This window comes from Sminthopsis crassicaudata, chromosome 1 (genome assembly GCF_048593235.1).
Source record: "Sminthopsis crassicaudata isolate SCR6 chromosome 1, ASM4859323v1, whole genome shotgun sequence".
In the NCBI taxonomy this organism is placed as follows: Eukaryota; Metazoa; Chordata; class Mammalia; order Dasyuromorphia; family Dasyuridae; genus Sminthopsis; species Sminthopsis crassicaudata.
The window spans coordinates 525545484-525558070 of record NC_133617.1 but is presented as its reverse complement, the minus strand read 5'-3'; the positions used below and the strand labels follow the sequence as shown (position 1 = coordinate 525558070).

Sequence of the window (12587 nt, the reverse complement as noted above, 5' to 3'; positions counted from 1 at the left end):
ATAAAAACTACATTCAACAAAAGCTAGGGGTAAATAGACCAAAAAGTAATTGGAAACTAAATAATCTCATCCTAAAGAATGATTGGGTGAAACAGCAAATCATAAACACAATTAATAATTTCATCCAAGAAAATGACAATGATGAGATATCACACTAAAATTTGTGGGATATAGCCAAAGCAGAAATAAGGGGAAATTTTATATCTTTAGAGGCTTACTTGAATAAAATAAAGGGATGATCAATGAATTGGGCTTGCAACTTAAAAAGCTAGAAAAAGACCAAATTAAAAACCCCCAATCAAATATTACACTTGAGGGGCAGCTAGGTGGCACAGTGGATAGAGCACCAGCCCTGAATTCAGGAGGACCCGAGTTCAAATCTGGTCTCAGACACTCAACACTTCCTAGCTGTGTGACCCTGGGCAAGTTGCTTAACCCTAGCCTTGGGGGGGAGGGGGGAATATATATATATATATATAAAACTTGAAATTCTAAAATTAAAAGGAGAAATTAATAAAATCGAAAGTAAAAAAAAAATATTGAATTAATAAAAAACTGAGTTGGTTTTATGAAAAAACCAATAAAATAGATAAACCTTTGATAAATCTGATTAGAAAAAGGAAAGAGGAAAATCAAATTGTTAGTATTAAAAATGAAAAGAAAGAACTTTCCACCAATGAAGAGGAAATTAGAACAATAATTAGGAGTTACTTTGCCCAACTTTATGACAATAAATTCGATAACTTACATGAAATGGAAGAATATCTTCAAAAATATAGCTTGCCCAGGTTAATAGAGGAGAAAATAAATTGCTCAAATAGTCCCATTTCAGAAAAAGAAATAGAACAAGCTATTAATCAACTCCCTAAGAAAAAATTCCCAGAACCACATGGATTTACATGTAAATTCTACCAAACATTTAAAGAACAATTAACTCCAATGCTATATAAACTATTTGAAAAAATAGGGAATGAAGGAATCCTACCAAATTCCTTTTATGACACAGACATGGTATTGATACCTAAACCAGGTAGGTTGAAAAAAGAGAAAGAAAATTATAGACCAATCTCCCTAATGAATAATGATGCAAAAATCTTAAAATATTAGCAAAAAGATTACAGAAAATCATCTTCAGGATAATACACCATGAACCATGACCAAGTAGGATTTATACAAGGAATGCAGTGCTGGTTCAATATTAGGAAAACTATTAGCATAATTAACTATATCAATAAGCAAATTAACAAATACCATATGATCATCTCAATAGATGCAGAAAAAGCATTTGATAAAATCCAACATCCATTCCTAATAAAAACACTAGTATAGTGTGTGTGTGTGTGTGTGTGTGTGTGTGTGTGTGTGTGTGTGTATACTAGTATAGGAATAAATGGACTTTTCCTTAAAATAGCCAGGAGCATATATTTAAAACCATCAGTAAGCATCATATGTAATGTGGATAAGCTAGAACCTTTCCCAGTAAGATCAGGAGTGAAACAAGGTTGCCCACTATCATCACTATTATTCAATATTGTATTAAAAACACTAGCCTCAGAAATAAGAGTCGAGAAAGAGATTAAAGGAATTAAGAGTAGGTAATGAGGAAACCAAATTATCACTCTTCACTGATGATTCTACTAAAACGCTATTAGAAATAATCCACACCTTTAGCAAAGTTGCAGGATACAAAATAAACTCACATAAGTCATCAGCATTCTTCTATATCACTAATAAAATCCCAATTATAAAGAGAAATTCCATTTAAAGTAACTACCGATAGTATAAAATATTTGAGAGTCTATCTGCCAAGGGAAAAATCAGGAACTATATAAGCAAAACTTCAAAATACTTTCCACACAAATAAAGTCAGATCTAACCAATTGGAAAAATGTTAAGTATTCTTGGATAGGGCAAGCAAATATAATAAAAATGATAATACTACCTAAACTAATCTAGTTATTTAGTGCTATACCAATCAGACTCCCAAAAAACTATTTTAATAACCTAGAAAAAAATTAACAGCAAAATTCATTTGGAAGAACAAAAGGTCAAGACTTTCAAGAGAACTAATGAAAAAAAAAAAAAAAAAAAAATCAAATGAAAGTGGCCTAGCTATACCAGATCTAAAATTATATTATAAAGCAGCGGTTACCAGCCATTCGGTATTGGCTAAGAAATAGACTAGTTGATCAGTGGAATAGATTAGGTTCAAAAGACAAAATAGCCAATAACTTTAATAATCTAGTGTTTGACAAACCCAAAGACCCCAACTTTTGGGATAAGAATTCACTGTTTGACAAAAACTGCTGGGAAAATTGGAAATTAGTATGGCAGAAGCTAGGCATTGACCTACACTTAACACTGTACACCAAGATAATGTCAAAATGAGTTCATGATCTAGGCATAAAGAATGAGATTATAAATAAATTAGAAGAACATAGGATAGTTTATCTCTCAGACCTGTGAAGGAGGAAAGAATGTGTGACCGAAGAAGAACTAGAGATCATTATCGATCACAAAATAGAACTAGAGATCATTATTGATCACAAAATAGAAAATGTTGATTATATCAAATTGAAAAGTTTTTGTACAAACAAAACTAATGTAGATAAGATTAGAAGGGAAACAATAAACTGAGAAAACATTTTTACAGTCAAAGGTTCTGATAAAGGCCTCATTTCCAAAATATAAAGAGAATTGACTCTAATTTATAAGAAATCAAGCCATTCTCAAATTGATAAATGGTCAAAGGATATGAACAGACAATTCTCAGATGAAGAAATTGAAACTATTTCTAGCTATATGAAAAGATGCGCCAAGTCATTATTAATCAGAGAAATGAAAATTAAGACAACTCTGAGATACCACTACAAACCTGTCAGATTGGCTAAAATGACAGGGAAAGGTAATGCAGGATATTGGAGGGGATGTGGGAAAACAAGGGACACTGATACATTGTTGGTGGAACTGTGAATACCTGCAGCCATTTTGGAGAACAATTTGGAACTATGCTCAAAAAGTTATCAAACTGTGCATATCCTTTGATCCAGCAGTGTTGCTACTTGGTTTGCATCCCAAAGAGAGCTTAATGAAGGGAAAGGGACATATATGAGCAAGATTGTTTGTGGCAGCCCTCTTTGTAGTGGCCAAAAAGTGGAAACTGACTAAATGCCCATTAATTGGAGAATGGCTGAGTAAATTGTGGTATATGAATGTTATGGAATATTATTGTTCTGTAAGAAATGACCAGCAAGATGATTTCAGAAAGGCTTGGAGAGACCTACATGAATTGATGCTGAATGAAATGAGCAGGACCAGGAGATCATTATATACTTCAACAATACTATATGACAATCAATTCTGATGGACATGGCTCTCTTCAACAATGAAATGAACCAAATCAGTTCCATCTGTTCAATAATGAAGAGAACCAGCTACACCCAGTGAAAGAACTATGGGAAACGAGTGTGAACTACAACATAGCATTTCCAATCCCTCTGTTTGTATCTGCCTGCATTTTTCATTTCCTTCACAGGTTAATTGTACATTATTTCAAAGTCCGATTCTTCTTGTACAGCAAAATAATTTATGGATATGTCTACATATATTGTATTTAACATATACTTTAACATATTTAACATGTATTGGCCTACCTGCCATCTGGGGGAGGAGGTGGGGGGAAGGAGGGGAAAAATTGGAACAAAAATTATCCATGCATATTATCTTGTTAATAAAAAGCTATTTTAAAAAACAAAACAATGGGGAGAGAGGCAGCTAAATGGCACAATGGATAGAGCACTATCCCTGAAATCAAGAGAATGTGAGTTTAAATCTGGCTTCAGATACTTAAAACTACCTAGCTTTGGCAAATCATTTAACCCCAATTGCCCCAGCAAAAATAAATAAATAAATAAACAGGCAAACAAATAAATAAATAAATGTAAAATTAAATAAAGGAATTAATTCGTGCAAAAGACAAACAAACCAATGGCAAGTATACATCAAAATATATATACCACTTTTGTGGTTATGAAGAGCTGCAAAGTAGATGCTTATCAATTAAATAAATTGTGATAATTTATGGAAGGAATTACTTTGTTTTATTTTTTTAAAAAAGCCCAATGAATATGAAACTAATGCAAATGAACTAATGAAGCCCAATGAATATGAACTAATGCAAAATGAAGTAAAGCAAGGAAAATAATATCCACAATGGCTACAATTTAAGTCACAAAACAATAGAAAACAAATATTACAAAATTATAACAAATAAGCCTATCCCCAAAGAAGATATAAAAGACACTTCTCCCAACTCCTTTGCAGAGGAGCAGAAAGGTGTGAAATGCTGCATATACCATCAGATTTTTTCCAAAGGACTGATTAACTGTTGAATTTCCCTCTTTTTTTTCTCTTAAAAAAAAAAAAAAGAAAATCCTTTGATTTCAGAAAGAGACTTACATGAACTGATGCTAAATGAAGTAAAACCAAGAGAACATTGTATACAGCAATAACAAGCAATGATCAATTGTGATCAATGAAGTGATTCAGACTAATTCTAGTAGACTTGAGATGGAGAGAGACATATGTATCCAGAAAGAGGACTATGGGGCTGAATGTGGATCACAACATATGATTTTCACCTTTTTTTGTTGTTTGCTTGGTTTTTTTTTTTCTTTCTTATTTTTTCTTCTTTTTGATCTGATTTTTCTTATGCATATGATAAATGTGGAAACATGTATAGAATTGCACATGTTTAATTTATATTGGATTATTTGCTGTTGGGGGGGGGGAAGAAGAGAGAGAAAATTTTGGAATACAAGGTTTTGTTGTTGTTGTTGTTGTTTGCTGAGGCAATTGGGGTTAAGTTATTTGCCCAGGAGCACACAGTTAATAAGTGTTAAGTGTCTAAGACCAAACTTGAACTCAGGTCCTCCTGTATTCAGGGCTGGTGCTCTATCCACTGCACCACCTAGCTGCCCCAAACACAAGGTTTTGCAAGGATGAATGTTGAAAACTTTCTTTGCATGTATTTTAAAAATTAAAAGCTGCCCAAAAAGTTGTCAAACTGTGCATACCCTTTGACCCAGCATTGCTATTATTGGGATTATATCCCAAAGAAATACTAAAGAGTGGAAAGGGACCTGTATGCGCCAAAATGTTTGTGGCAGCTCTTTTTGTTGTAGCTAGAAACTGGAAAATGAATGGATGTCCATCAATTGGAGAATGGTTGGGTAAATTATGGTATATGAATGTTTTGGAATATTATTGCTCTGTAAGAAATGACCAGCAGGAGGAATACAGAGAGGCTTGGAGAGACTTAAATCAACTGTTGCTGAGTGAAATGAGCAGAACCAGAAGATCACTATACACTTCAACAACAATACTGTATGAGGATGTATTCTGATGGAAGTGGAAATCTTCAACATAAAGAAGATCCAACTCACTTCCAGTTGATCAATGATGGACAGAAATAACTATACCCAGAGAAGGAACACTGGGAAGAGAATGTAAATTGTTAGCACTACTGTCTATCTACCCAGGTTACTTATACCTTCGGAAGCTAATAATTAATGTGCAACAAGAAAAAGGTATTTACACACATATATTGTATCTAGGTTATATTGTAACACATGTAAAATGTATGGGATTACCTGCCATCAGGGGGAGGGAGTGGAGGGAGGGAGGGGATAATTTGGAAAAATGAATAAAAAAAAAAAAATTAAAAGCTATTATTTTATAAAATCCTTTGTTCTAAAGAAGAGGGAAATGAAGGTTATATAAAAATAAAAAATATCAATATCAATATTTTTAACTAGTGAAAAAAGAGAAATAGAGAGGCAAAGGACAAGTGGCATAAGACTATTATTAAAGTGACATGACTAAAAAAGAATGGAAAGGGAGGGAAAGGGAATATAAAGTTTGTATAATATATTAGTACAGCAACAAAAGAGTTTGAAGAAGGACCTTTGTTGGGCAGGGGGAATGTCTAGATTTATTAAAGAACTTGAACTTGAACAAGAGTCACAGAGGATGAGAAGGCACAGATGAATTAAATCTGTTCCATTAGAAAGTACTCACATGGATATGATCACAGATCCCTCAAAGTGTGCAAAATTATAAGATAAACTACCTAAAATGCAAAATATTCATTTAAATTTCACCACATAGTACTTACAGTGATCTTCTTGTATAAAGCCATTACATTATCATCATCAAATGGTAGAAATCCACATAGTAGTGCATATAAGAGAATTCCCATGCTCCAAACATCTGCCTAAGGGAAAAAACACCCACATTAAATTAAAGACAAATTTTAGACTAACAATAAATCTTATGTACTATAAAATAATTTCCTCTCCACTATTTGGATAATGGAAAGAATAAAGGAGTTGGGACTATAAAGTTCAAGCCATTTCTTATATCTTATATGCTTAAGATGACATTAGATTTCTACCCTATCAAAAACATGTTAAAAAGTCAAACAGGGCTTAAATAGATACTACTATTAATCTGAGATGATCCTAGTAATAGTAATTTCAACCCTAGTAATAATTTCAAATTAAAACCTAAGGAGATAATATAAGAAATCATTAGCAATCATCTACAAAATTATAATATAAACCACAAGCAAATGGCTTTTTTTCCCCCTCCCAGCAAAAGCAGCAAATAGGCAGTCTGGACTTAGAAATGAAAGGCAAGTATGAGACATAGTTTGAATCATTTTTCAAATAAGGAAACTGTCTAAGAGTCAGATTTTTAAACAATGTCAAATTTGGAAAATACTACCTGATAGCAAAAGAATAAGTGAAAAAATATTTATTAAACATTTACAGCTATTAAATTATCAGCCATTAAGGATATAAATACAAGCAAGCAAACTAATCACTGCAGGAGAGAAAGAGAGAGAGAGAGAAGGAGGGAGGGAGGCAAAGAGGAGGAATAGAGGCAAGGAGAGAGAAGAAAATGATATCCAAGGAGGAATGTTTTGGACAAAATGTCACAGGGAAAAATGATTCATTCATTTTCAAATGACAATTTATTCAAAGAATAATTTACTGACTTAGCCAAAGGATGGTCTTTAAATTCATATGGTGTAAAAATGGTTAATTTTTTTTTTTTAAAGAATAGCTCTAAGGGGCAGCTAGATGGTGCAGTGGATAGAGCATCAGCCCTGAAGTTAGGAGGACCTGAGTTCAAATATGACTTCAGACACTAAATACATTCTAGCTGTGTGACCTTGGGCAAATCACTTAACCCCAATTATCTCAGAAAAAAAAATAGCTTTAACTATCACTACAAATAAAAAATAAAAAAAAAGTAAACATAAAAATAAACCTAGTAGCCTAGTATTGGATAAACACAAAGACCACTACTATTGGTATAAGGATTCAACCACTGATAAAAAACTGTTGGGAAATTCAGACAATAGACTGAAAAAATTAGATTTAGACCAACATCTCATATCTCATAGTAAGGCAAGCTCCAAAAGGTCATATGATTTATATATAAAAGATAACATCCAAATAAACTGGTGAAAAAGAAAATGATTACTTATCAGATCTATGAATGACAACTCAACATCCATTTATAAAGTGCGTACTATATACAAGTCAGTATGCTTTTAGACTCTAACGAACAAAAACCAAACTAGTCCTTGGCCTTTACAATTTACTGGAAGAGGTTACATTATTACTAGCTTTTCCTCTCTTAAATAGGCCAACTTGTAAAATATCTACTATTTCATATGTGCTACTGAAATTTCAAAGTTTTCCCTCCACATTTCCCTTCCATGTTAAAAAAAAAAAAAAAAAAAAAAAAAAACATAATAATGAAGCTGATTTTTTTTCATATACAGGAAGGATCCAGTATCATTACAATGCACATTTTGAACTTTCCCCCTTGTGGTGGTAATGATCTGTTTACATACTCTTGGCCAATCTTCTTTTATAAATGCTTAATGGTAGCCATTTATAAAATAGATGGTAACACTAAGGCCATAGAACAGTCTTTCTCTGTGCTCTTAGCTAAGTAGCTCTTGGAGGCCCTGTATACCCTTGGCATCCTAGCACAAACCCAAACCAGAATAGTACGTTAACCTTTAAAACAAAAACAACTATAAGACTACACAATACTACCTCTGATCCAATATAGGATTTGCCTTGGATTAGTTCAGGGGCTGCATAAGCTGGACTCCCACAACATGTCTGTAGATGGTAATCCTTGTTACTCTGCAAAAAAGACAGAATATTGAAAATAAAGGATTCAACAGAATGCAGATATTATAACATATAGTAAACTAGGGGGCATGAAGGAGAAAGAAAATCAGACTTTGACTTCATGACAAGTGCATCCTAACTAGACAGATTCCTCTTAGTCTAAAAGGAATCACATGCTCAGAGTTAATGTGGTTCTTCCTAGAACATAAAGGGAGAGGCACAGAATTAAAGTAATTTTCTGGGGTCTCATGGGTGGACAAATCAGCTTCAATGAAGCTGGGGAGCATCCTGGGAAGAGACAGGAGTCTGCCTGTGCTGGACAAGTTCAGCCACCACCATCTCCCCTCTGACCCTCATGGAATTAGCCCAAGATCCTGAACCCAAGAATCTTAGGGATGACAAATCTTCCAATCTATAGTCACTATACTGGGAATAGCCCCTGTCATCACAGCCTGGCCACTGTTCCTCTGGGGCTACAGCCATGGCTACTAAAGATCCAGGAAAGAAAGTTCTTCTGAAGTGCTTGAACTGATGAGTAGTTAAATATTAAACACATGATTTTAACAATGAAAGTAATATAAAAATAGAGAAATTGCCATCCATTTTGCTGCTTTCCCTTAAGCACCATGGGACCTTTCCATCTGACTTACTTAAAACTAAAACCCTCCATTTGTGTTATGGCCTACATTAGGATGTGAGCTCCATGAGAAAGGAACAGTTTTGCTTTTTCTCTTTGTATCTCTAATGCTTAACATAGTATTTTGCTTATTTAAGAACTTAATGCTTCAATCATCCAAATAAAATAATGAAGTTACAGCTAAAAATAAGAAAAACTCACAGGTTGGGTTCTTTTTGAAAATGAAAATAAAGGAGCTGGTTTCATTATATATCCAAAGACATTAGTTTATGAGATCTTGGGTCTTCTAATCTTAAAGTAATTGTGATTAGTATAAGCAAAAAGACCATTATAGGTCAATGTCTACTGTAAAATATAAAATGTAAAATTGTAAAATTCTACCAATGAACCTGAGAATATCAGGGAGAAAGCACTGGATTCAGAATTAAAGATCTTAGGTTCAAATTTTCTATCAGACACTTTTTACCTATATTACTTACTCTCTTTGTTCCTCAGTTTCCTCCTCTGTAAAATGAGGAGATGGAATTAGATGGTCTCTAATGTCCCTTCTAGCTCAAGATATATGAACCTGTGAGACCAATCAACATAAAGCTTGGTATTTAATAGACACAGCATAGGAAACTGAAAAAAGAGCTTAGAAAAAAAAATTGACAACTAAAAAAAAAAAAAAGTAAAGAGAATAAAAAAGTCCTGCACATTACTCAGAAACTGATTGCCTAAATATTGTAAATTTTTTCTTTAAGAACAAGTTCAAAGTCATTCACCAAGATGAACATAAAACATCCTGAAAAAGAGAAATGGCCTAACTATTGATAGGAAATTAGTTATTTACTGGGAAATGGACCAAGATGAATATAAAACATCCTGAAAAAGAGAAATGGCCTAACTATTGATAGGAAATTAGTTATTTACTGAGAAATGGGTCATTCTCAGCTGTTCTTATACAACCAGGTCAACTGATGAGTTATCAAAGGTCAAAATTGCTATCATCAAATTAGGAAGAAAAAGGTGAGAAAACATTGTGTATAATAACAGTAGTTCTAAATTTACCAATTTAAATTACCTGTAGCCTCTGGAAAAATTTTAACTAGATGAAACTAAAGGCCATGACTGTACTTATTATTTGGACTCTTTACTAACTAGAAACAAGCACCATGATCAAATGACCAAAAGTACCCGGAAACTACCTCAGCCACCGTTTCTTTACCAAATAAAGATTTCACTGTTTAAAATATAAGATGATTTGCAAAGTATGACAGAAAATATTGGAAGAATACAATCACTTTTGCCTTACAAAATAAGATTTCATAGAGGGGGAAACAATCCTACCAAAAGCTTATACAATGTATTCTTCCTAAACCATATTGCTCCAAGATTATTTATAGACAAAACCAGTAATAGGGAAGCTAGATAGTATGGTTGATAGAACACTAACCCTGGAGTCAGTAGGACAAAACCATTACTGAAATGATCTAAATTGGCCAGTGTTTCTACAGCAACTAATCTTCATAATCAATGACAGTATAACCATACTATTCAGACTCAAAAAGCTCTGTAATCTGTTACAGAATTCTGGAGAAATATACTTGAAGCAAGGATTCTTACAACAAGGTGTTAATTCAGTGGAATTGATAAGACAATGGTTACCTAGTTTAGCAGAGTGATTGATAGTCCTCTACTTGATTGATTTAATCTTAGAACAAACAATGGCTCTCTAGTGATATAATGAGGAGAAATGGCAGTTACCTATTCATGCAGCCCCACAAATGGGCCATGTAAGAATCTTGGACTTGCTAATACCAATTACTGACAGAATTTGTGACCCTGATCCAGACAAAGTGAGTGCTGTATACTCAGCAGTATTTGAAAGTCATGAAGATTGCCTAGAAGTGTTACTTAAAAGAGGCTACAGCCCAGATGCCCAAACAAAGTCTTTATTGTCTCCTTCAGTCTCCCAGTCTGCAAGTCAGCAGTCTTAGCCAATCAGCCAGTCACCAGTCTGCACATCTCAATATAATGTCCTGCTTTCTAGAGCCCCTAAGCTGGGATGACAAAACATACCTTTGCTTTCTAGAGCCCCCATACTGGGGTTGATTAAAATATAGTGTCCAGACTAGCTCTCTGGAGGATTTTGGAACCAGCCCAAGTCCTAGGTCTTAGTGATGAAGGCAGGAGACCCATGAGGCTGGTCAAGTCTTCTCCCCTGTGGCTGAGTTTGTCCTCAGTTTATATACTCTATTACAATTAAATCAATCCATCATACTGAGTATAAGGCAATCATTATATCACTGGGGAACCATTATTTGTTCTATGATTAAATCAATCATACTGAAGTAGAGAATTATCAATCACCATGCTAAAATAACCATTATCTTATCAATTCCACTGAGATAACACCTTGTTATAAGAATCCTTGCCTCACGTATATTTCTCCAGAGTTCTGGCCCATTACAGTAACCAATGTACAATATAGAGAGGTAGCAACAGCACTTAAGATTACAAAGTGAAGAACAACTGACAAGAAAAGTCATACTTGAGCTTAAACAAAAGCTTAAAGCCACACTGAGTTTAAAGACACTCAGATCCTGACTTGACTTTTTCAGGTTCTCAAAAAAAGATTCTAAAGGAATAAAAAATAAAAAATAAAAAAGGGGGGCCATGTGGCAAAACAAAAAAGGTGCTGATTTGAAGTCCCAATACCTGGGTTTTAATGCTGTCTCTCTTATTAACTATGTGATTTTGAACAAGTCACTTAATTCTGAGCCTCAGTTCCTCATCAATAAAATGAAGTATTTGGACTAATGACCTGCAAGATTCTTTTAAAGGATAAGAAAAGGACTCCTGTTACATATACTATCCTGCCCCAAGGTCATGATGATTGGCAAGAGGTCATCTAACCAGCACTAGTCACCCATCACATTTTTTCCCTGTCATCTACTCTTCCCACTGCCATGCCCTGGCACTAGATGAAGCTGGCCACAGCCACGTGACCCTGCCACATCTTTCTGCTAAGAGATGTTATTGAACTGCCTCTAAATGAGACTTCTCACTCTTATCCTGAAACAAAACTAACTAGTTAGAGCTCCCAACATCTACCCAGTCACAAACAATCAAGCATACCATCTTTCTTCTTGACTTTCCCCACCCTTCTATCCCTTCCCACTTCATGCTCTGGGAAGAGTATGGTCAATATCAATGCTTCTAGAAGAAGCTCATCTTTCAACTGATTCATAATCCTATTCACCATTACTGATTTCATTCTTCTCTGGCTACTACTCAAACCTATTAGAAACATAAGCTCCTTCTGTATTTGTATTATTAGTATGTACTAAGCATTTAATTGCTTTTTTCATTTATTCTAGCAAGAAAATATCAATAACTACTCTGATCAATACAATGATCCACAATTCCAAAGAATTCACAATGAAAAATGCTATCCACTTAGAGAGAATTGTTGGAATACAAGTACAAATTAAAACTTCTACTTTTTTGTAACATGACTAATATAAATATGTGTTTTACATCACTTAACATATATAAGGATCACATTATTTGCTCCTCAACTGCTGGAAAAAGAACTGAAGAGAGGGAGAAAAATTGGAACTCAATTAAAAAAAAAAAAGACAGAAAAATGAAATTTTTAAAAAGCCTTTCTCATCTTTAAAAATATGAATGTCCCATGTGATCATGAAGGGGTTCATTGATGAGCAAATGGGGAAACTTTGAAAGAGCAG

The 12587-nt window shown here is 33.9% G+C and overlaps 1 protein-coding gene across 4 annotated transcripts in view; it reads right to left on the bottom strand.

Moving 5' to 3' along the window:
* Positions 1-12587, bottom strand: part of MELK (maternal embryonic leucine zipper kinase) — an 88883-nt gene that overhangs the window by 54122 nt on the left and 22174 nt on the right. For all 4 annotated transcript variants that reach the window (XM_074281758.1, XM_074281757.1, XM_074281755.1 and 1 more), the window contains exons 7-8: positions 8136-8228; positions 6176-6274 (exon numbers count right to left, since the gene is read on the bottom strand). In XM_074281758.1, coding sequence (XP_074137859.1) covers positions 6176-6274; positions 8136-8228 — 192 coding nt within the window. The remainder of the gene's footprint in view (positions 1-6175; positions 6275-8135; positions 8229-12587) is intronic.